Genomic DNA, 25,946 nt, shown 5'->3' on the forward strand with positions numbered 1-25,946 from the left:
GTAATCTAACTAGGATGACATACAGTACACCTCTCGTCTGATGGCAGGGTAATACAGCTGTCTGATCTGCCTAGTAATCTAACTGGGATGACATACAGTACACCTCTCGTCTGATGGCAGGGTAATACAGCTTTCTGATTCTCAAAGTTCCCTGATTCAACATCACAAGCCTCTGTTTGGACTTTAAGCGCGATTCTAATGGAACATTTATAGAACACGGTTTAGAATATAAACTAGGCAAACTGATACAGCTCTTTGGAACCCGATTTGAAGGCCCACTACTATGAATTATTCAAAGTGTTGTAGCGTGGCACCCATGGCTTCCCGGCAGCTCACACACAGACCCTGCCCCAGAAACACAAGCACACGCACCCACGCACATATACACACAAAACACGGGTCACACACACGTGTATTAGACTGTGACTTGTGTAATCATGGCAGTTCCCAATTAAATCATGCATGATGCTTAAGTTACACAAGAAGCAAATTACTGAATAAAGGCTGTTGGCACTCTCTAGCACTCTCTAGTCTGGCAAGTTAGTCAGAAACATACTCACTGCTCCATTACAGCACTTCAGTGCCCAACAAAACCCCACTCTACAAAATGACTAGAATTAGTCCTGTTAGGTTTGTGATGGCTTTTGAATATAATATACAATTACTTGTGATGAGGGAGAATAGGGACATACGAAGGTCAAGCACCAGAAAATGTTATGGTAACTAGCTAGTTGTTCCTACTTGTGTGCTTTGATACGTAGCTCACTTTGGACCCTTAAACTAGAATGACCTGAGGTTTTCAGCCTGGAACATATGGTCTCCATATATCCTCATCCACACATAACATTAATTAGGCTATACACACAACATGTATTATCATACACACAAATTAAATGATAGTACACCATCACAAAATGTGCACTGTGAGATAGCCTGACCTGTTTATTCACTGCTGTGGATCACGCTAAAGCTGTTCCATGAGGGTTCTGTGGATAACTTTATCTGTCATTGTTGTGTGCATCCAGTCACACTGGGCTGTAACAGTGTTTTGTGGTTCTGAATAGATTTTTCCATTTTACAGCCACTTTGGCAAATGGTACTGCATTAGTTAGACTAGTGATTAGCCTGATGCCTAAGGCACTGTAGTGATTTTGTAGAAGTGCACAAACACAATGTCGCAGCCTATAAGTGGTATTGTACATTTTATGTAACGTTGTTGGTTGGAGTCTTTTTGCACATAAACTGGCCTACTCAAATTAGACTTAAGTTGACGTTTTAGTGTGAATTTCATTACTTTTATTACGTTGCAGTTGCTAGTTAGTTACCTGTCTAAAATTATAGCATAGCATAATCAGTAATGTAACTTTTGGATTGCTAAAACTCAGTAACATAATCTGATTACTTTTGGATTACTTTCCCCTTAAGAGGCATTAGAAGAAGACAAAAAGGATCCATCAAACACATTTGGTATGTCATCATAGTGGTCTCTGGCTTGTGGTCAGACTCGTTCAGGTGGAACAAACTTAAACTTCCACCTTTTTTCCGTTGCTGAATTGAATGTCATTGAGAAAACAGAAAGTTGTCATAATGTATTTTTTTCTCAGCACACATCCTTTCTGAATTTAAAAGTAATCCAAGAAGTAATTTTTTTTTTTTTTCATTTTTAAAAAAAGTATCTGTAATCTGATTACAATATTTTTGCTGGTAAAGTAACTGATTACAGTCACAGTTTTTTTGTAATCAGATTATATGTAATTGAGTAGGCCTACTCCCCATCCCTGACCACGACAGATGAACAATAGGCCTCAATTTTGTACCTTTAGCATCCAATAATCATCTCATAACCTTTGCTGCAGAGGTGAGGATCAGATTAGGCCCATATGGAGCCCTCCGATGATAAATGGTAATCCTATATTATGTCCTTGGGACCATTCATGATTCTTCTCATTAATTTGTATGTTATTTATTGACAGTCACAGATCAATGTTTATTCTATGGAGAAAAGTAGCCTACTAATTAAGGCTAAAGAGCCTGGCAGAACATATTTGAGTCCTATTGATGTGATGTAGGAAATGTCTATAATTATATGCCTGTGTGGAAATACCCCCACAGCTTTTCCCCTTTGAGTCACTAGGCTAAATCGGTTGACTTTATCCAGTGTTTGATTTGATCCTGCAATTTTGTTGAACATTTATAGCCTACTTTGTTCTCTGAAGAGTGATGGACGGCTTCCTTCCTGGTCATTTCCAAAGGTTGTTGTTGCCAAAACTCACTGAGCAAGAAAATGAAATGAAACAGCTTCACTGTATATCAACAACAAGTCTTCAATGAGAATGAGATCATATTGATCTCTTAGTCCATTTGAAGAGCACGCTATTTTCCACAGTACTTTATTTCAGTGCAGTCTTAGTTAGGCTCAGATAACTTATCTGATCTATAATTTGCCATTCGTGTTCATGATTTATTTATTTTTCCGTAGACTGTTCTTCGTTGGATCCCACCGTGTTGGATGAGTTTCGGGAAGAAGCATCAAGCTGGACTGAATCACCCTCAGCCTTATTTGTTTCACACACTGAGGCCTCTGAGCACCCAGATGACACTACAACTACAGCTCTCCCTTCACCTGGTCACCTACCATCTGAATCTACACTTACTCAATGGGGTATTTCAGCTTCTCAAAACTCCAAATCATTGACTTCTAGAGATCCCCTCCCCATTGGTCCAGACCCTCTCTCCACTCCCACTTTAAGCTCCTCAGAGCCTGTGGTTGGCCTTCAGCAACAACATAAAGGCCCTACCAGACTCTCAAGGGAGCTGAAGCTCTATGGTCCTGACTCAACCATGGCAATTTTCTCTCCAACCCTTGTTACAGTACCACACCAGAAACCTCTCGGACCACAGTCCAACAAATCCACAACACCCTTGAACTTCTCTACAGCCACCAGTTGGACTACATTGGTACAGTTCATTGTCCCAAACTCTAATGAGAGAGCTCCAGATGAACCTCCATTATTATCCCCCAGCAACCAGCAAGACTCATCAAAACAGACAACCCCTGCATTTATGACATCACTTCCTGTTGGACCCCTCGGCCAGCCTAGACTGCCTGTTGACGATCTGGTAGATGTAGAAGCCCAGTCAGACCAAGCCAGGCCAGAGTCTAAACCTAATCCAGACATGTCCCAGAGTTTAGGCGATCTCTTGCTGGTTCCCAAACTGCCCCTTGATCCCTCAAGTAGGTTAATCTATCTGGATCACCTTCGTCCCAGCAGTGAGCTCATGCAGAAGGGCGATGCTGCTCAGGATATCCACATGCTCCCGAAACCATCACCTGAGATGCAGCTGGCTCCCAGCTACGTGCCTTTTCTGAACCCTCACACCACGTCCTTCTCGTCCGAGCCCACCATGGTCCCTCCTGAGGACTTCTTCCCCGCCAACACCATGGTGGTGGATTGGGGCTCCGGAGACTACCCGGAGACTGCATCCTACATGGGCTTGGAAAGGGACGACTTCTCCCTGGTCACCAATCTGCCCACGGACATGTACGACCTGGAGGACTCCAACGCGGAAAGCTACGACACCTCCTTCCCCTCCAGGGTCGGCGTGTCCTTCTCCTCGATGCGTCACATGACGTCTTCACCTAGTCTCACAACAGCGGCTTACAGCTCTAGCGTCGGAAGTGTGGCCCCCACGTCCGTTCCTCTCCCCATCCATCCCTCTCCCAGTCACCCCACGCTAGCCTCAACACAAATACCAACACCTCAAGGGGATTTACCAGGAGGTTCAGATGTTGACTGGACAGATACCTTTATGGTTGAACCAACAGACCTCCTCTTACCAGACATGAATAGCCTGGAGTACTACACCATCCAGCTGACCAAGGATGACTCAGAAGAACACAGGGGCACTAACGTGACCACCACCTCCAGGCATTTCTCCCTGATCTCCATCAGCACCACGCACATCGTGGCCACCAGCACCTTCACTGTGGACCTCAGCCACATGCTTACAGCCTTCTATGGAGTGGATGGAGTGGAGGTCCAGCCTTCTGACAACACTTCCTGGATCGAAGAGTCCTCCACTGATATCTCCAGCTCCGAGCCTCTGAATACGACCACAGCAAACACTATGGAGATGACTCCGCTGAATGTCTCAGTGCCATTCTTGGAGGCTTCAGTAGTGCCAACTCCCTCCATGGACCTCTCGTCCTCCCTGTGGGGTGTCACTGGTCAGGTATCCGGTGAATGGACGAGCCCCGTGGCCACCTCCAGTGTCGGACTGGACAACAGCTCTGTCTTAGTGTCAGTGCAGCCTAGTGCTACTGCCTCGGAGACAGACATCCTGTGGTACGTCTCTCCCTCCGCCACAGAGACGGCCCTCCTCAGCACCTCTCTCGTAACTCCTGTGGTGACCACCTCTATCGCCTTCTCCCCATTTCCCGGCCAGACAGAATTACCCCCCAATGTCACCTCAGGCCCGACAGAACCAGCCACCAATGCCACCACCATCCCCCCGGTGTCAGTCATGGCTGACCAAGGCGTTGTTACTGATAGTCCTGTCACAGCAGTGACCAACGACAGCCAGACTACAGTTAGTGGTGTAGACATTTCCACAACTGATCCTGCCACCACCACCACCACTACTACTACCAGCATCACTACTGAGGCCTTTACAACCACCACTCTGGCCACCACCACTACCCTCCTAACTACTACGAAGAGCCCACCTACAACCATAGGCCGCCAGTACCTCTGTAACGTCACCAAGCCTGTGTACTTTGTTGAAGTCGGTAAGTTGTATTACCTCTTTGTCGTATTAATATACTTTTTTAATGCAGCAACATTATGTGGAATGTCATCCTAATCAATGTTGCTAAGATATAATCAAAAACTATGTCTTATCCATTTTAGTATGAAAGTCATGGTTTGTGATGTAATGTTTTGATAATATTGTCCACTAAATGAATCTATAACATCATTTATCAATGAGAGATGAGCTAATGTGAGATGAGATAATGATCTGATAATGAGATTTACTACCTATGTGTGCTTCCATCTTCCTATGCAGGTTTTCCGGCTGGGGCCACTGTTGGATATGCCAAATCCCAAGTCCGAGATGTCCTGAAGACTGAATTCAATAAGTCAATTGAACTGCAGGTACATTATTATGCAGCATGGGGCATTTTTATTGGGGTTTATTCTTCACTTCAATACCTCATGAAATGGGTCGAGATAAGAGTGAACTGAAAAAGCAGACTGTAAATGTAAATGTTTTTTTTTTTATCATCAATCTACACACAATACCCCATAATGACAAAGCAAAAAGTCACATTTAACATTTTTGCAAATGTATTACAAAACAAACTACTGAAATATCACATTTGTAATAGGAATTCAGCCCATTACCTCATTGCTTTGTTAAAGCACTTTTGGCAGCGATTACAGCATCAAGTCTTCTTGGGTATGACTCTACAAGCTTGGCACACCTGTATTTGGGGAGTTTCTCCCATTCCTCTCTGCAGATCTTCTCAAGCTCTGTCAGGTTCGATGGGGAGCGTTGCTGCACAGCTATTTTCAGGTCTCTCCAGAGATGTTCGATCGGGTTCAAGTTCGGGATCTGTCTGGGCCACTCAAGGACATTCAGAGACGTGTCCCGAAGCCACTCCTGCCTTGTCTTGGCTGTGTGCTTAGGGTCTTTGTCCTGTTGGGAGGTGACCCTTTGCCCCAGTCTGAGGTCCTGAGCGCCCTGGAGCATGTTTTCGTCAAAGTTCTCTCTGTACTTTTCTCCGTTCATCTTTGCCTCGATCCTGACTAGTCCCTGTCACTCAAAAACCTCCCCACAGCATGATGCTGCCACCACCATGCTTCACCGCTTGGCATTCAATCCAAAGAGGATTGAATTGGTTTCATCAGACCAGAGAATCCTGTTTCCCATGGTCTGAGAGTCTTTAGGTCCCTTTTGGCAAACTCCAAGCAGGCTGTCATGTGCCTTTTACTGAGGAGTGGCTTCCGTCTGGCCACTCTACCATAAAAGCCTAAATGTTGGAGTGCTGCAGAGATGGTTGTCCTTCTGGAAGGTTCTCCCATCTCCACGAAGGAACTCTGGAGCTCTGTCAGAGTGACCATCGGGTTCTTGGTCACCTCCCTGACCAAGGCCCTTCTCCCCCAATTGCTCAGTTTGGCCAGGTGGCCAATCATTTTTCATTTAAGAATGATGGAGGCCACTTTGTTTTGAGGAACTTTCAATGCTGCATAATTTTTTTGGTACCCTTCCCCAGATCTGTGTCTCGGAACTCTACGGACAGTTCCTTCAACCTCATAGCTTGGTTTTTGCACTGACATGCACTGTCAACTGTGGGACATTATATAGACAGGTGTGTGCCTTTCCAAATCATGTCCAATCAATTGAATTTACCAAAGGTAAATCCAATCAAGTTGTAGAAACATCTCAAGGATGCTCAATGGAAACAGGTCACCTGAGCTCAATTTTGAGTCTCATAGCAAAGGGTCTGAATACTTATGTAAATAAGGTATCTGTTTTTTTATTTTTAATACATTTGTAAAAATGTAAAAAAAACGTGTTTTCACTTTGTCGTTATGGGGTATTGTGTGTAGTTTGCTGAGGAAATAGTTTTATTTAATCAATCCATTTTAGAATAAGGCTGTAATGTAACAAAATGTGGAAAATGTCAAGGGGTCTTAATTCTTTCCGAAGGCACTGTATATAAATGAGTCCATAATCGTGGTCTGACATGACAACTAGGGCTAACCTCAAAGTGCTGGCACTGTTGTTAGCTTTACATTAGAAAACGCAGGCTCCCTAAGAAAGCGCCTAACAGCTGCAACATGCTCTGAGTTTAATCAAGCGATAGGGAGCTGCAGCAGTGGGTATGAGGCTGTTGTGTAATGGCCCAGGCCATGTGTGTGGGGGTATAGGGATGGGACGCACCAGGAAGGACAGCCCACTTCCTGTGGACTCTTAATCTCCAGGCTCTTTGATAAACAAACCACACTAATGACTAACTGCACACCCAACACTTCATGGCCCAGCAGAGAGGCAGTGACCTCAAGAAACTGTCTACCTTTTAATGGTTTATATGCTGTACAGTGCAAAAGGAGACGGTAGTGTGCATACACATACAGTACATCGTAGTTCATGGTGCCAGAGCTGAATAAGAGATATTCAGCTGCACTTGGAGGATGATAGGAGTTGAAAGTAAGACAAAAAGAAAGACAGAGTTGAATTGAAAGAATACATCTAAACATTAAAATAACTCTTGCTAGGAAGATAAATTATAATTGTGTTTTTTTTCTTCTGTGTCTTGGTAAAGGTTGCTAAGAATCCTCCAGACTTTGTGTTCCGGGCAGTGTCGGGTCCTGTGGTGTACACGGCCATATCAGTCATCAACGCCCTGCGCCAATCAAGTCGAGGCTTCCTGTCCATCTCACACTACTGGAAGGTACCAGACCACCAGTACCAGGTCCACTCAGGTAAGAGCACTGTTTGGTATCGAACTATACAAGCTCCTTTTGAAATGGAGATTTGAATAGTGCATTCCCAGTACGTACTGTTGTTAGTGTGTGTCTGAATGTAACTCTTCTCTTCTGTTTCCCATCCAGTGCTGCAGTTTGTGCCCAGGCACATTGACGTGCGCGTCTGCAACTTCAGCGAGCGCATTGAGAAAGGCCTGACCATGGCATATGCCGAAGTGCGCCGGCGCTCGCAGGAGTCCACAAACTTCACTGTGGATGTAAGTGGAGACTGACTGAATACAGTTTAGCTCTCCAGTCAACTAGAACAGAGTAGAGCTTCTTCTAATGCTCTGTTATCATTAGCAGTCATTTACTCTTTCCAAGGTTTTCAACCCTAGAGTCCAACGCCTTGGTACTGATTGTCTGGAATCACCCCTAATCGCAACCCATTTCTGTCAGGAACCCTTAGCTCACACATTTGTTATTTCTAAAGACCACTGGCCGTGTACTTTAGCTATGCTCTTACTGCGAGAGCTCGATAAGAGCAGCGTCTGCTGAAATAAGTCTGGAAGTGGAAAGGAAAAGAGAGAAAAGCTCTGATTTTCCAAGAGAGTCAGTTGGCTGAGGCCAAGAAATGAGAAAGTTAGAAACTAATTGGGTTACTGTGTGCAAATGCAGTACCTAGGCCCTGCAAACTCAACTCTGGAACCTGAAGCCAGTTCCGCTGCTTGTTTTAATTTTTCTCCTCTAATCAAGGACTGATTTTAGACCTGGGTGCAATTAATTATCAGGTATAACAGAAAACCAGCTGGCTCTGTACCATGTAGGGTAAGAGTTGAATACCCCTGGCCTAGACTGCAGTCTTAATTGGTGGTGCTTGTTTGCTGACTTCGACAAACATAGACTGGGACTGCCTCTAACGATTGCACCAGCAGTACTCTGATTACAGCTGCAGGGGCTTGCTTCGGATTGGAGAGAGAAAGAGAGGCAGGAGCTGCTCGACTTTTATATTACAATTGTTAAAGCTTGTGGAGCGACAGGGAGTAATGGTTGAAATGTATGGTTGCGTGACTGTGTGTGCTGCAATAATACAACCTAAGTGTTGGTCTCCATCTCCAGCACACAAGTCTTTAGATCAGTGGTCACTCATTCAAGACCAAAATGACCAGCTTTGGTTTATTGAATCAGGTTTGATTCCACTATTAAAAGTATTCAGATGCTTGAGAAAGTGCTTATTTCGCTGTTCGGGTTTGCTGTTCTTGAATGTAGCAAACCATAAGGGTATGGAAAGTTTTCAGACACATACAGTTGAAGTCGGAAGTTTACATACACCTTAGCCAACTACATTTAAACTCAGTTTTTCACAATTCCTGACATTTAATCTTCGCAAAAATGCTCTGTCTTAGGTCAGTTAGATTCACCACTTTATTTTAAGAATGTGAAATGTCAGAATAATAGTAGAGAGAATTATTTATTTCAGCTTTTATTTCTTTCATCACATTCCCAGTGGGTCAGAAGTTTACATACACTCAATTAGTATTTGGTAGCATTGCCTTTAAATTGTTTAACTTGGGTCAAACGTTTCAGGTAGCCTTCCACAAGCTTCCCACAATAAGTTGGGTGAAATTTGGCCCATTCCTCCTGACAGAGCTGGTGTAACTGAGTCAGGTTTGTAGGCCTCCTTGCTTGCACACACCTTTTCAGTTCTGCCCAAACATTTTCTATAGGATTGAGCTCAGGGCTTTGTGATGGCTACTTCAATACCTTGACTTTGTTGTCCTTAAGCCATTTTCCACAACTTTGGAAGTGTGCTTGGGGTTATTGTTAATTTGAAAGACCCATTTGTGACCAAGATGTCTTGAGATGTTGCTTCAATATACCCACATAAGTTTCCTGCCTCATGATGCCATCTATTTTGTGAAGTGCACCAGTCCCTCCTGCAGCAATGCACCCCCACAACATGATGCTGCCCACCTCCGTGTTTCACGGTTGGGATGTTGTTCTTCTGCTTGCAAGCCTCCCCCTTTTCCCTCCAAACATAATTGATGGTCATTATGGCCAAACAGTTCTATTTTTGTTTCATCAGACCAGAGGACATTTCTCCAAAAAGTATGATATTTGTCCCCATGTGCAGTTGCAAACCGTAGTCTGGCTTTTTTTAATGGCGGTTTTGGAACAGTGGCTTCTTCCTTGCTGAGCGGCCTTTCAGGTTATGTTGATATAGGACTCGTTTTACTGTGAATATAGATACTTTTGTACCCGTTTCCTCCAGCATCTTCCCAAGGTCCTTTGCTGTTGTTCTGAGGAATGATTTGCACTTTTCGCACCAAAGTACGTTCATCTCTAGGAGACAGAACTCGTCTCCTTCCTGAGCGGTATGACGGCTGCATGTTCCAATGCTGTTTATACTTGCGTACTATTGTTTGTACAGATGAACATGGTACCTTCAGGCGTTTGGAAATTGCTCCCAAGGATGAACCAGACTTGTGGAGGTCTATCATTGTTTTCTGAGGTCTTGGCTGATTTATTTTGATTTTCCCATGATGTGAAGCAAAGAGGCACTGAGTTTGACGGTAGGTCTTGAAATACATCCACAGGTACAGCTCCAATTGACTCAAATTATGTCAATTAACCTATCAGAAGCTTCTAAAGCCATGACAGAATTTTCCAAGCTGTTTAAAGGCACAGTCAATTTACTGTATATTAACTTCTGACCCACTGGAATTGTGATACAGTGAATTATAAGTGAAATAATCTGTCTGTAAACAATTGTTGGAAAAAATTACTTGTGTCATGCACAAAGTAGATGTCCTAACTGACTTCAAAACTATAGTTTGTGAACAAGAAATTTGTGGAGTGGTTGAAAAACGGGTTTTAATGACTCTAACCTAAGTGTATGTAAACTCCCGACTTCGACTGTAGGTTTCATACTCAGTAAATTAACGGATTAGACTGGATAATAAATTAATATCTGGAGAACACCATTTTAATTATGCCTGGTCATTTAATTTTCAATTCCCTTTCAATTTCAATTCCGCAAATGAAATGAGATCAATCTGACCCAAGCTCTTCTGCTGTATATTCACACTGGTTGAATCTACGTTGTTTCCACGTCATTTCACTGAAATTACATTAAAGGGTAACTCTCAACCCCAATTTCAGCCTTTGTCCAACCTCTTCAAATGCCTTCAGGTGAGAAGTTGTGGGTGGGGGGAATGGCCCATATGTAGAGTGCTTTAGGTGCCTTATGGCAAACTCCAAGAGGACTGTCATGTGCCTTTTACTGAGGAGTGGCTTCCGTCAGACCAGTCTACCATAAAGGCCTGATTGGTGGAGTGCTTCAAGGATGGTTGTCCTTCTGGAAGGTTCTCCCATCTCCACAGATGCACTCTGGAGCTCTGTCAGAGTGACCATCGGGTTCTTGGTCACCTTCCTGACCAAGGCCCTTTTCCCCCAATTGCTCAGTTTGGCCGGGCGGCCAGGTCTTGGTGGTTCCAAACTTCTTCCATTTAAGACTGATGGAGGCCACTGTGTTCTTGGGAACCTTCAATGCTGTAGAAATGTTTTGCTACCCTTCCCCAGAACTGTGCCTCGACACAATCCTGTCTCTGAGCTCTGCAGACAGTTCCCTCGACCTCATGGCTTGGTTTTTGCTCTGTCATGCACTGTCAACTGTGGGACCTTATATAGACAGGTATGTGCCTTTCCAAATCATGTCCAATCAATTGAATTTACCACAGGTGGAATCCAATCAAGTCTCCAATTTCAGTCTCATAGCAAAGGCTCTGAATACTTATTCAGTTCCATAAATATTTGGACATTGACCAAGTTATTCTTATTTTAGATGTCTACCACAGCATATTAGAGTTGAATTAATTCAATAAAGTGTAGACTTTCAGCTTTAATTTCGCCTAAAATGACATACCCAAATGTTGCACCCCTTCTGAAAAAACCTACACTCGATCCCTCCGATGTCAACAACTACAGACCAGTATCCCTTCTTTCTTTTCTCTCCAAAACCCTTGAACGTGCCGTCCTTGGCCAGCTCTCCCGCTATCTCTCTCAGAATGACCTTCTTGATCCAAATCAGTCAGGTTTCAAGACTAGTCATTCAACTGAGACTGCTCTTCTCTGTATCACGGAGGCGCTCCGCACTGCTAAAGCTAACTCTCTCTCCTCTGCTCTCATCCTTCTAGACCTATCGGTTGCCTTCGATACTGTGAACCATCAGATCCTCCTCTCCACCCTCTCCGAGTTGGGCATCTCCGGCGCGGCCCACGCTTGGATTGCGTCCTACTTGACAGGTCGCTCCTACCAGGTGGCGTGGCGAGAATCCGTCTCCTCACCACGTGCTCTCACCACTGGTGTCCCCCAGGGCTCTGTTCTAGGCCCTCTCCTATTCTCGCTATACACCAAGTCACTTGGCTCTGTCATAACCTCACATGGTCTCTCCTATCATTGCTATGCAGACGATACACAATTAATCTTCTCCTTTCCCCCTTCTGATGACCAGGTGGCGAATCGCATCTCTGCATGTCTGGCAGACATATCAGTGTGGATGACGGATCACCACCTCAAGCTGAACCTCGGCAAGACGGAGCTGCTCTTCCTCCCGGGAAGGACTGCCCGTTCCATGATCTCGCCATCACGGTTGACAACTCCACTGTGTCCTCCTCCCAGAGCGCTAAGAACCTTGGCGTGATCCTGGACAACACCCTGTCGTTCTCAACTAACATCAAGGCGGTGGCCCGTTCCTGTAGGTTCATGCTCTACAACATCCGCAGAGTACGACCCTGCCTCACACAGGAAGCGGCGCAGGTCCTAATCCAGGCACTTGTCATCTCCCGTCTGGATTACTGCAACTCGCTGTTGGCTGGGCTCCCTGCCTGTGCCATTAAACCCCTACAACTCATCCAGAACGCCGCAGCCCGTCTGGTGTTCAACCTTCCCAAGTTCTCTCACGTCACCCCGCTCCTCCGCTCTCTCCACTGGCTTCCAGTTGAAGCTCGCATCCGCTACAAGACCATGGTGCTTGCCTATGGAGCTGTGAGGGGAACGGCACCTCAGTACCTCCAGGCTCTGATCAGGCCCTACACCCAAACAAGGGCACTGCGTTCATCCACCTCTGGCCTGCTCGCCTCCCTACCACTGAGGAAGTACAGTTCCCGCTCAGCCCAGTCAAAACTGTTCGCTGCTCTGGCCCCCAATGGTGGAACAAACTCCCTCACGACGCCAGGACAGCGGAGTCAATCACCACCTTCCGGAGACACCTGAAACCCCACCTCTTTAAGGAATACCTAGGATAGGATAAAGTAATCCTTCTCACCTCCCCCCCCCTTAAAAGATTTAGATGCACTATTGTAAGTGGCTGCTCCACTGGATGTCATAAGGTGAATGCACCAATTTGTAAGTCGCTCTGGATAAGAGCGTCTGCTAAATGACTTAAATGTAAAATGTAAATGTAATGTAAATGTAACTGCCTGTAGCTCAGGACCTGAAGCAAGGATATGCATATTATTGATGCCATTTGTATGGAAACACTTTGAAGTTTGTGGAAATGTGAAATGAATTTGGAGAATATAACACATTAGATTTGGTAAAAGATGCCAGGCCTTTACTGCAGCTGTCTTCAGTTCCTACTTGCTCTTGTGGCGTTTTGCTTTCAGTTTTGCCTTCAGCAAGTGAAATGCATGCTCAATTGGATTCAGGTCAAGTGATTGACTTGGCCATTAAAGAACATTATACTTATTTGCCTTAAAAAAAAGTATTTGGTTGCTTTCGCAATATGCTTCGGGTCGTTGTCCATCTGCACTTTGAAGCACCGTCCAATGAGTTTTTAAGCATTTGGCTCAATTTGAGCAGATAATATAACCCTAAACACTTCAAAATTCATCATGCTGCTTTTGTCAGCAGTCACATCATCAATATATACAAGGGAATCAGCTCCATTGGCAGCCATACATGCCCACACCATAACACTACCTCCACCATGCTTCACAGATGAGGTGGTCTTTGTCTCATCTGTCCATAGGCTGTTGTTCCAGAACTGTACAGGCTTTTCTAGATTTTGTTTGGCAAACTCTAATCTGCTCTTCCTGTTTTTGACGCTTACCAATGGTTTACATCTTGTGGTAAACCGTCAGTATTTACTCTGGTGAAGTCTTCTCTTTACTGTTGACTTTGACACAGATACACCTGCCTCCTGGAGGGTGTTCTTGATCTGGCCAACTGTTGTGAAGGGGTTTTTCTTCACCAAGGAAATAATTCTTCTGTCATCCACCACAGTTGTTATCCATGGTCTTCCAGGCCTGTTGGTGTTCCTGAGCTCACCAGTGCGTTTTTTCTTTTTAAGAATGTATGAAATAGTTGATTTGGCCACACCTAATGTTTTTGCTATCTCTCTGATGGGTTTGTTTTGATTTGTCAGCCTAATGATGGCTTTCTTCACTGGCAGTGACAGCTCTTGGGAATTCCTATTGAGGGTTAACAGCAACAGATTCCAAATGCAAATGTCACACTTGAAATCAACTCTTGACCTTTTATCTGCTTACTTGCAAATTCACTAATGAGGGAATAACACAAACCTGACCATGGAACAGCTGTGCAGACAATTGTCCAATTACTTTTGGTCCTTTCATTTATAATTATATTAGTTTGTCCAATTACTAATGAGCCCCTAAAATTGGGGGGCTATGTATAAAAATGGTTGTATTTCCTACACTGTTCATACAATCATTTTGACAAAACCCTTAAATTAAAGATGAACGTCTACACTTAAAGCACATCTTGATTTCTTTCAAGTCCATTGTGGTGGCGTACAGAGACAAAATTATGCAAATTGTCTCACTGTCCAGATACTTATGAACCTGACTGTATGTAAATAAGGTATTTCTGTTTTTTATTTTTAATAAATTAAACATTTCGCTTTGTCATTATGGGGTATTGTGTGTAGATTGATGAGATAAAAAAAAGGATGTTATGTAACAAAATGTGGAAAAAGTCAAGGGGTCTGAATACTTTCCAAATGCACTGTAGATGTGTTTGAAACCATAAGCAAAAACCTTGCATTTTGTGTAACGTCAGTCAAGGAAGCATCATGCAATATATATTGTCACTCTCCCCTTACCAAGACCAATGCCAAATAAGGCACGCTGTCACCTGCTTTTATAGTAAGCCTTGATGTGGTACTGTACCTCCCAGCACATCTAGAAGTACCCTCCCTTAAGATGATGTAGAGGCACTTTCTCAAGGTGCCTCTACATCACAATTGAAATGGTAGAGTTGAACCGCTAGGGGGAAAAAGAGCTAGATTTACTACTAAAAGACCAACATATATCACTTTTGCAACAAACTGTCAAAATGAAGACCAGAATTGACGTGTTTCACTATAACTAAGCTTAAAACATCTGTTTTTAAAAAATAAAATAAAAAAGTTTAAACCAATGTTAAATTTACATCTTTGCCCAGTATAAATAAATAAGTAAATGTGTGGCAAATTGCGAACATCACACTGCAGTGTATGCTCACATGGTTGATTGGTGACAGTCTCTTTTTACCATTTACTGAACTTTTGATATCCATCCCTAGCTCAAAGACGTGTGGATATGTCATATTTTCCTAGATTCTGAACATCACCATGAACCAGCCAAGTAGTCAGCAAAGGGAGCCGGTGGACGTGACCTTTGCGGTGCGTGGGGCCATAGGCTACCTGAAGGGGTCAGAGGTCAGCAACCACCTGAGGCTGCTCAACATGGTGGAATTCAGCTACTACCTGGGCTTCCCCGTGCTGCAGATCGCCGAGCGTGAGTCTATTATCATTGTCTAATGGATTGGGATTTTATGCCAAACGCCACTCCTGAGGGAAGTTCACTTGGGGAAAAATAAATATATTCTAATCAAATGTATTCTATTAGCCAATCTGCTTCACCTTCTATACACCTATTTTAACCTCAATAGAGAGTATTTTCAGGTTGTCTGTACTTGTCTGGTTTCCCTCTGTTCTTTCCCAATAGCTTTCCACTACCCGGAGTTGAACACCACCCAGTTGCTTCGCTCGTCTTGGGTTAGAACAGGTATGCTTCCCCTTGTCAACAACTCTGACATTAGGTCAGCGTTTCCCAAACTCAGTCCTGGAGACCTCAAGGGGTGCATGTTTTGGTTGTTGGAATTATTTGTTCATTATTTGAATCTGCTGTGGGCAAAAACCAAAACGTGCACCTCTTGTGGTCCCAAGGACTGACTTTGGGAAACGCTCCTTTAAATATTCCATCCAATCTAAATCTCAACTGCAGCAGGAGGATGGATTGAAAGACATACACATGTAGGGCCTATGTTCTGGCTGTGTGATGAGGCTATGTGTTGGTTCTGTATTTCCTGTCCTGTGAGTGATATCATAACTCTCTGTTTCCTGTCCTTGACCAGTGTTGCTGGGTGTGCTGGATCAGGGGGTGGACGAGCGGACCTTCCAGGCCAAGATGGAACGTCGTGTGGCCCTGCTGCTAGGAGAAGTGCTGGGGGCGGCCAGGCGCACCAAGAGGGCCACCAGCGTGGCTAACCACAGTATTCAGGTAACCGCATCGGAGCGACTATACCCATCAAATTCTAATTTGGACCTTGAAGCCAGTTCCGCTGCTTTTTTCAATGTTCCCTTTACACCTGGGACACCAGGTAAGTGGAATTCATTATCAGGTAGAACAGATAACCAGCAGTACTCCGGACCTCATAGGGTAAGTTTTGAATACCCCTGCACTATACTATACACAGGTAGATGTGTGTGTACAGTTTATCTGAGGTAAGGGTGACAGAAAAAAGGGTTCTTCAGCTGTTCCCATAGGATAACCATTTTTTGTTTCAGGTAGAACCCTTTTTGGTTTCAGTTAGAACCCCCTGTGGAAAGGGTTCTACATGGAATCGGAAAGGGTTCTCCTATGGGGACAGCCGAAGAACCCTTTTAGGTTTTAGGTAACACCTTTTTTTCTAAAAGTGTACTGCTACTCAGAGACATTTATACAGAATAAGTCATGAACACACACACACACCACACGATGCATTACATTTGAGAACTCAAATTACAGTTATCTCGTGTTGTGCTTTACCATAACTCTAAGTACAGCAAGTACAGCTCTCCCCCTGTGGTAATAGCCCCTAGTCTAGGCTGCCCTAGGTACTGTGTTACTGAAGAGAGTAAGTCTGGGTCGTGTGTGATCTGACACAGAAAAACAACCTGTGTTCCCTCAGCCAAGCTCTAATCCACATCCAGTCCCCAAGTTTATTAGAGTGGAATGATGAACAGTGTGTGGCCCCACCTGAACCACCCCCTTCCAAAACACACACACACACACACACACCTCCTGGGTTTATAATAACTCCAGCTGCCAGGCAGAGAGAGAATTAATAATTGATCTGCTATTAGCGACTGGTGCACACAGCAGTCGAGTAACGGGTCTTGAAAGAAAGACAATTTGACTTGGTGGTTGGTCTTTGAGTGGCTGGCGCTGTGATGAATACTGTAGGTGGAGTTGCCATGGATACTCTGGCCTATCCTGTCCCCTGAATGTTGTTAAGAGAGAGGGGAGTAGAGTAGAGCAGGTGCTGTGGAGCTCCACAAAAGGCCGAGCTTGATTAGTAAAGCAGTGGTGCTCTGGGTAGAAAAGACTACAAGCCCTTGATAATGAGTCTCACTGTTCCGATTCATAGAGAGCTCACCACAAGGAATAATATCCACTGAATTAGTAGGAAGGAAGCTTTTACCAGTTGATGTGACGAACACTGTATAGTCCACTCTGTTTGCAACCACCCTTCTACAGAGTATTGTTATGTTATTATTGGGTAATGGGGAAAGAAAAGTAGAGACAGAATAGAAACCACATTTAAACCACTGGAAGCTAGTACCAGGCATTGTCGCTACAGAGCTACACGTTTTATTGCGTTACAATTTATTGTGTTACTAAGTGGGATTAAAATGTATTTAATTGTACTTTTTTGGTCGACAATTTACAAACAATACTCTATAATGTCGAAGAGGAAGAAAAATGCAAATATAGTAGTTTAGAAAAAGTATTCAGCTCCCTGAGTCAATACATTTTAGAAACACCTTTTGGCATCGGTTACAGCTGCGGTCTTCATGGGTAAGTCTATAAGAGCTGTGCACACCTGGATTGTGCCATATTTGCCCATTATTCTTCTGGGGAAAAAAGGTCAGCCAAACACAAGGCTTTGCATTCAGGCCAAAAAGTGTATTCCTTTGCTGTGTTTTTATTGCAGTATTACTTTAGTGCTTGTTGCATACAATATGCATGTTTTGGAATATTTTCATTCTGTATTTGTGTTCTTCTTTTCATTATTGCGGAGTCACTACAATGTTGATCCGTCCCCAGTTTTCTCCCATCACAGCCATTGAACTCTGTAACTGTTTTAACATCACCGATGGCCTCGTGGTGACATCCCTGACGCAGTCTCATTCCTGTCCTGCAGCTCAGTTCAAGGATGACTGTATCTTTGATGTCTCTGGATGGTTTAATGCATCATCCACAGCAGAATGAATAACTTCACCATGCTTAAAGATGTATTCATTGTCTGATTTGTTATTGTAACCCATCTACCAATCACTGCCCTTTTCTTATGAGGCTTTCGAAAAGCTCACTGATCTTTTGTTATTTGAATCTGTCTTTAAAATTCAATAGTTGACGGAGGGACCATACAGATGTTACATGTATGGGGTTAGTCATTCAAAAATCACACATCTTCCTCCCTTCAGATTGTGAGTACGACCAGGCTGGTGGGAGCGGAACACCCCCTGGAGATGGTGTACTTTGTGGAGGGTCCCAGCGGGGAGCGGCAGCCTGCAATCACTACAGCCAACCTGCTGAACCGTCTTGACGTGCAGAGGGCAGCCATCATACTGGGATACAGAGTGGAGGGCATCCTGGCTACACGTAAGTTCCAATCCGCCACAGCCTGGTCCCAGATCGCTTTATGCTGTCTTGCCAACTCCTATGGTCTTGACTATAGAGTATCTATCTAATCTAATCTATCTATCTAATATATCTAATCTAATCTATTTGATCTAATCTATCTATCTTATCTATCTATCTATTTTATCTATCTTATCTATTTTATCTATCCTATATATCTATCTATTTTATCTTATCTATCATATCTATTTTATCTATCCTATCTTATCTATTTTATCTATCATTTTATCTTATCTATCTATTTTATCTATCTAATCTATCGATCTTATCTATTTTATCTATCCTATCGATCTATCATATCTATTTTATTTATCCTATCTATCTATCTATCTATTTGATCTATCTATCTATTTGATCTATCCTATCTATCTATCATATCTATTTTATTTATCCTATCTAACTTATGTATCTATCTATATTATATATTTGATCTATCTATCTTTTCTATTTTATATATCCTATATATCTTATCTATCTATTTTATCTATCGATCTTATCTATCTATTTGATCTATCCTATCTATTTTATCTATCTATCTATCTATCTATTTGATCTATCCTATCTATTTTTTATCTATCTATCTATCTATCTATTTTATCTATCTATCTATCTATTTTATCTATCTATTTTATCTATCCTATCTATCTATTTTATCTATCTTTTTGATCTATCCTATCTATCTATTATCTATCTATCTATTTTATGTATCTATCTATCTATCTATCCTATCTATTTTATCTATCTATCTATTATCTATCTATCTATTTTATGTATCTATCTATCTATCTATCCTATCTATTTTATCTATCTATCTATTATCTATCTATCTATTTTATGTATCTATCTATCTATTTTATGTATCTATCTATCTATCTATTTTATCTATCTATCTATTATCTATCTATCTATTTTATCTATCTATCTATTATCTATCTATCTATTTTATGTATCTATCTATCTATCTATTTTATGTATCTATCTATCTATTTTATGTATCTATCTATCTAGTTTATCTATCTATTTGATCTATCTTTTTGATATATCCTATCTCTTTTATCTATTTCATCTATCTATTTATCTATCTATCTATTTGATCTATCTATCTATTATCTATCCTATCTAATCTATTTTATCTATCTTTTTGATCTATCCTATCTATTTTATCTATTATCTATCTATTTTATGCATCTATCTATCTATTTTATCTATCTATTTGATATATCTTTTTGATCTATTTTATCTATCTATCTATTTTATCTATCTTTTTGATCTATCCTATCTAATCTATCCTATCTAATCTATTTTATCTATCCTATCTAATCTATTTTATCTATCCTATCTAATCTATTTTATCTATCCTATCTATCTTATCTATCTATTTGATTTATCCTATCTATCTATCTATCCTATCTATTTTATTTATCTTATCTATCTATTTTATTTATCTTATCTATCTATTTTATTTATCTATTTTATCTATCTTTTTGATCTATCTATTTTATCTATCCAATCTATTTTATTTATCTTATCTATCTATTTTATTTATCTTATCTATCTATTTTATTTATCTATTTTATCTATCTTTTTGATCTATCCTATCTATTTTATCTATCTATCTATCTATTTTATCTATCTATCTATCTATTATCTATTTTATGTATCTATCTATCTATTTTATCTATCTAATCTATTTTATCTATCTATCTATTATCTAATCTATTTTATCTATCTTTTTGATCTATTTTATCTATCTATCTATCTATTTTATCTATCTATCTATCTATTTTATCTATCTATCTATCTATTTTATCTATCTATCTATCTATCCTATCTATTTTATGCATCTATCTATCTATTTTATCTATCTATTTGATATATCTTTTTGATCTATCCTATCTATTTTATCTATCTATTTGATATATCTTTTTGATCTATCCTATCTATTTTATCTAGCTTATCTATCTATTTATCTATCTATTTTATCTATCTATTTGATCTATCCTATCTAATCTATTTTATCTATCTTTTTGATCTATCCTATCTATTTTATCTATCCTATCTAATCTATTTTATCTATCCTATCTATCTTATCTATCTATTTGATATATCCTATCTATCTATCTATTTGATCCATCCTATCTATTTTATTTATCTTATCTATCTATCTATTTGATCTATCCAATCTATTTTATTTATCCTATCTATCTATTTTATCTATCTTGTTGATCTATCCTATCTATTTTATCTATCTATTTATCTATCTATTTGATCTATCCTATCTATTTTATCTATCTATCTTATCTATCTATGTATCTATCTATCTATTTTATCTTATCTATCTATTTTTATCTATCCTATCTATTGTATCTATCTATTTGATCTATCCTATCTATGTCATCTATCTATTTGATCTATCTAGCTTATCTATCTATTTTATCGATCTATCTATTTTATCTATCCTTTCTTTTTTATCTATCTATTTTATCTATCCTTTCTTTTTTATCTATCTATTTTATCTATCCTATCTATTGTATCTATCTATTTGATCTGTCCTATCTATCTATTTGATCTATCCTATCTATTTGATCTATCTATCTATCTTAACTATCTATTTTATCTATCCTATCTATTTTATCTATCTATTTGATCTAGCCTATCTATCTTATATATCTACTCTATATATATATATATATATATATTTTTTTTATCTATATATATATATATATATATATATATTTGATCTATATATTTTTTAATATATATTTTATATATATTTATATATATATATATATATTTTTTTTTCTGTTTTTTTTTTCTATATACATATATATTTTTTCTATCCTATCTAAAAAAAAAAATATTTCAGCTATATATCTATCTATTTTATCTATCTATTTCATCTATATATATATATATATATCTATCTTATCTATTTGATCTATCTTATCTATTTCATCTATCCTATCTATTTTTTTTCTATCTATCTATTTTATCTATCTTATCTATTTTATCTATCCTATCTATTTTATCTATCCTATCTATCCTATTTTATCTATCTACCTTATCTAACCTATCGATTTTATCCATCCTGTCTTTGTTCAGGCACATATCTATGCACCAGTGCATTCATTGACACAGAACGTGTTCATTAAGCTTTTGGAGCTCCTGATCATAGTACAGTGAATCTGCACAGTAAAAAAGGATAAAAAGAGAATACTAATGAATTGCTTTCTCAGTATATGTTGACATGTATTTATAGCAGCGTCTCAACTAATGACTTTATCCTATAGACTGTGTCAAATGTCTATCAACCTCATTATATACCCATGTTCGGGATGAAAGCCTAACACACGGTCAGAGCACCTCAGGGGACTTCTGTCCCTGCTGTAAGACTCATCTTACGGCAGGCAAGGGTTCTCCCAAGGGGTACGACAAGCCTTAATTAATCCTAATGAAGTCCCTTGGTTACAGCAGGGGAACCGACAGCCTAAAGATGTTGTGCGTGGAACACAGTGTGTACCATGCAGTGCATCTACTCTAGCTGTTTAGAAATTAACTTGATGTGCTAGTTTGGGTTTCTGATGGGGATATATAAACACAGACAGATGCATGCACGCACACACACACACACGCAGGCAGGCAGGCAGACATATGCATATAATTGCACATACATGATGTACACACACTCTATAATATTCTATATCATGTTACGTGTTAAGTATGTCTCTATGGCCCTGTAGCTGTGGAGAAGGTGGCGGGCTACCCTCCCACGGACACGGAGAACACCAGCGTGTGGATCATTGTCGGCGTGGTGGTGCCGCTAGGTGTGGCCGTCGTCATCATCTCCATCCTGTACTGGAAGCTGTGTCGCACCGACAAGCTGGAGTTCCAGCCCGACGCCATGACCACTGTCCAGCAGAGACAGAAGGTGATCAAAAACCTGATAGAAATAAAGAGACTGAAGGTGAGGGGGGAGGAGGGGAGGAGGAGGGACGATGTGCCAAGGAGCATGATCCTAGAGTTTATTCACCTCTTTTAACCTGTTGGGTCTTACATGTTTATGTTGCCTGTCTCTTTGTCCATAACCACGGTCTTAAATGGCCCTACTCTACACGGCTATCCTGTCTCTCTGATGGATCAGTCTGTCTGGTCTGTCTGTGTAGTTATTAGGGGTTATCCTGTCTCTCTGATGGATCAGTCTGTCTGGTCTGTCTGTGTAGTTATTAGGAGTGGAGACACAGAGGAGTCGACTGGCTGATAACACATCACTCTCTATGCTGTGTGTGAAGGTAGAGGGGGACAAATAGCTGTCAGTATCAGAGATAACTAAAAGTACAATGTACTACGCACAGAGATGCTGCAGATGGATATATACAGTGGGTAGAACAAGTAATTGATACACTGCCGATTTTGCAGGTTTTCCTACTTACAAAGCATGTAGAGGTCTGGAATTTTTATCATAGGTACACTTCAACTGTGAGAGACGGAATCTAAAACAAAAATCCAGAAAATCACATTGTATGATTTTTAAGTAATTAATTTGCATTTTATTGCATGACATAAGTAATTGATCACCTACCAAGCAGTAAGTATTCCGGCTCTCACAGACCTGTTAGTTTCTTTAAGAATCTCTCCTGTTCTCCACTCATTACCTATATTAACTGCACCTGTTTGAACTCGTTACCTGTATAAAAGACACCTGTCCACACACTCAATCAAACAGACGCCAACCTCTGCACAATGGCCAAGACCAGACAGCTGTGTAAGGACATCAGGGATAAAATTGTAGACCTGCACAAGGCTGGGATGGGCTACAGGACAATAGGCAAGTAGCTTGGTGAGAAGGCAACAACTGTTGGCGCAATTATTAGAAAATGGATGAAGTTCAAGATGACGGTCAATCAACCTCGGTCTGGGGCTCCATGCAAGATCTCACCTCGTGGGGCATCAATGATCATGAGGAAGGTGAGGGATCAGCCCAGAACTACACGGCAGGACCTGGTCAATGACCTGAAGAGAGCTGGAACCACAGTCTCAAAGAAAACCATTAGTAACACACTACGCCGACATGGATTAAAATCCTGCAGCGCATGCAAGGTCCCCCTGCTCAAGCCAGCGCATGTCCAGGCCCGTCTGAAGTTTGCCAATGACCATCTGGATGATCCAGAGGAGGAATGGGAGACGGTCATGTGGTCTGATGAGACAAATATAGAGCTTTTTGGTCTTAACTTGTTTGGAGGAAGAAGAAGGATGAGTACAACCCCAAGAACACTATCCCAATGGAAACATCATTCTTTGGGGATGCTTTTCTGCAAAGGGGACAGGACGACTGCACCGTATTGAGGGGAGGATGGATGGGGCCATATATCGTGAGATCTTGGCCAACAACCTCCTTCCCTTAGTAAGAGCATTGAAGACGGGTCGTGGCTGGGTCTTCCAGCATGACAATGACCTGAAACACACAGCCAGGGCAACTAAGGAGTGGCCCCCCTGTAAGAAGCATCTCAAGGTCCTGGAGTTGCCTAGCCAGTCTCCAGACCTGAACCCAATAGGAAATCTTTGGAGGGAGCTGAAAGTCCGTATTGCACAGTGACAGCCCCGAAACCTGAAGGATCTGGAGAAGGTCTGTATGGAGGAGTGGGCCAAAATCCCTGCTGCAGTGTGTGCAAACCTGGTCAAGAACTACAGGAAACGTATGATCTCTGTAATTGCAAACAAGGGTTTCTGTACCAAATATTAAGTTCTGCTTTTCTGATGTATCAAATACTTATGTCATGCAATAAAATACAAATGAATTACTTAAAAATCATACAATGTGATTTTCTGGATTTTTGTTTTAGATTCCGTCTCTCACAGTTGAAGTGTACCTATGATAAAAATTCCAGACCTCTACATGCTTTGTAAGTAGGAAAACCTGCAAAATCGGCAGTGTATCAAATACTTGTTCTCCCCACTGTATATATATCCATCTGCAGCATCTCTGTGCGTAGTACATTGTACTTTTAGTTATCTCTGATACTGACAGCTATTTTTCTTCCTCCACCTTCACACACAGCATAGAGAGTGATGTGTTATCAGCCAGTCGACACCTCTGTGTCTCCACTGCTTGTGTTATACGGTTATCGCCCCTCTAAAGGACATATCCATATCTAGGTCTCTATCTCCCTGGCAGTGCACTCCTCTAAACCACTTCTGTTTCTCCATGTCTGTATGAGACACTACTTCCTTGTTATGATTGGAAGGCTGTAGTTCTCACCATATAGGGTGGTTGTGGTAGTCTCAGGCTGGGTCTCTGGGGTGAATCCTACAACTTAAGTAGAATTGTTTTGGTGTTAATTGGAGACTAAGTGAAAATGTGACTTAAGTGGGAGTTTTGCCCTTGTGTTGATAGTACTACTACTCTATACTCCCATATAGTTTAGCCCATCTCCCTCCCCTGTTGTCCAGTGATCCAGTGTATTCATGGAAAGGATCACAGGCTCCCTATGTGGCAGCATCCCATGCATTAGAGAGGATCACAAGCTCCCTATGTGGCAGGCAAGCCTGACAGTAATTGGCTCTCACTGCTGTAAGGCACAGCGGCTGTGTTCTTGCCCATGGCTGCCCCTGCTGTACTGCAGCTCTACACAGTTCTGCAAGATCCCCCTGGCTGACAGTAACACACTCACACACATGCGCACACTCACATATACGCATGCATGCGCTCACACAGACACCCTGCATAATACACACTCATTGCTATCCAGACAGTTAGGATCTGCTCTGCCTATTGCTGCTGGGGGCTGTCTAATCTCTATCCTCACACACACACACACACACACACACACACACACACACATTGATGATCAGACACATCTATCGTTCCCTACCTCTGCCCAACACTTCTGTCATCCATCATCACATAACACATCCCCTCTTTCCACTTCTATTTCTCTTTCCTGTTTCTGTTCAGTCCACTCAATCACCGTTCAGGGAATCAAGGTCTCCTCTTTCAATCAAGAGGCAAATAACCTTTAGTGAGAGTGAGGAGGAAGAGGATGAGGAAGAAGAAGAGGAGGAGGAAGAAGATGAGAAAAAGGGGAAGGTACAAAGTAGACGCAAGTAGTTTGTAGAAGACCCTGAAGAAAATGGGTTGTGTAGTGGACTTGGATCCGTTGGTTGTTGTGAACAGAGGATGGTAGCATATTGTCCCTGTACTGAAGGGGCAATGAAGTCCCATGGTAGTGAACACCCAGAGACCTTGTCAACTCATCACATGTATCGATCTCCATCGGCTCAGGGGCCAAAGCTTCCTCCTCCCAAGCCAAAACCAAAGCCCACGCAGAAAAGTGAGAGCTATGAGGAGGAAGAGAAAAAGGAGAAAGTGAAAACAGTGTTGAAAGGGAAGAAGGCAAAGCAGAAGGTACAATGTACTGTATAAAGGAAGTAGTCCTCTCCTTATTAGACGTGTTGGCCTGTTTCCAGGCCTTAAGAGAGCGTTTGGTGAGACACACAGAGATGT

At 41.6% G+C, this 25,946-nt stretch overlaps 1 protein-coding gene across 3 annotated transcripts in view; it reads left to right on the forward strand.

Moving 5' to 3' along the window:
• si:ch211-1e14.1 (UPF0606 protein KIAA1549) overlaps window positions 1–25,946 on the forward strand; it is a 97,276-nt gene that overhangs the window by 40,449 nt on the left and 30,881 nt on the right. For all 3 annotated transcript variants that reach the window (XM_029634619.2, XM_029634620.2, XM_029634621.2), the window contains exons 3-11: window positions 2,480–4,789; window positions 5,068–5,156; window positions 7,331–7,490; window positions 7,620–7,750; window positions 15,094–15,274; window positions 15,485–15,544; window positions 15,894–16,039; window positions 18,229–18,406; window positions 22,186–22,373. In XM_029634619.2, the coding sequence (XP_029490479.1) occupies window positions 2,480–4,789; window positions 5,068–5,156; window positions 7,331–7,490; window positions 7,620–7,750; window positions 15,094–15,274; window positions 15,485–15,544; window positions 15,894–16,039; window positions 18,229–18,406; window positions 22,186–22,373 (3,443 nt within the window). The remainder of the gene's footprint in view (window positions 1–2,479; window positions 4,790–5,067; window positions 5,157–7,330; window positions 7,491–7,619; window positions 7,751–15,093; window positions 15,275–15,484; window positions 15,545–15,893; window positions 16,040–18,228; window positions 18,407–22,185; window positions 22,374–25,946) is intronic.

Source organism: Oncorhynchus nerka, linkage group LG25 (genome assembly GCF_034236695.1).
Source record: "Oncorhynchus nerka isolate Pitt River linkage group LG25, Oner_Uvic_2.0, whole genome shotgun sequence".
NCBI classification, from domain to species: domain Eukaryota; kingdom Metazoa; phylum Chordata; class Actinopteri; order Salmoniformes; family Salmonidae; genus Oncorhynchus; species Oncorhynchus nerka.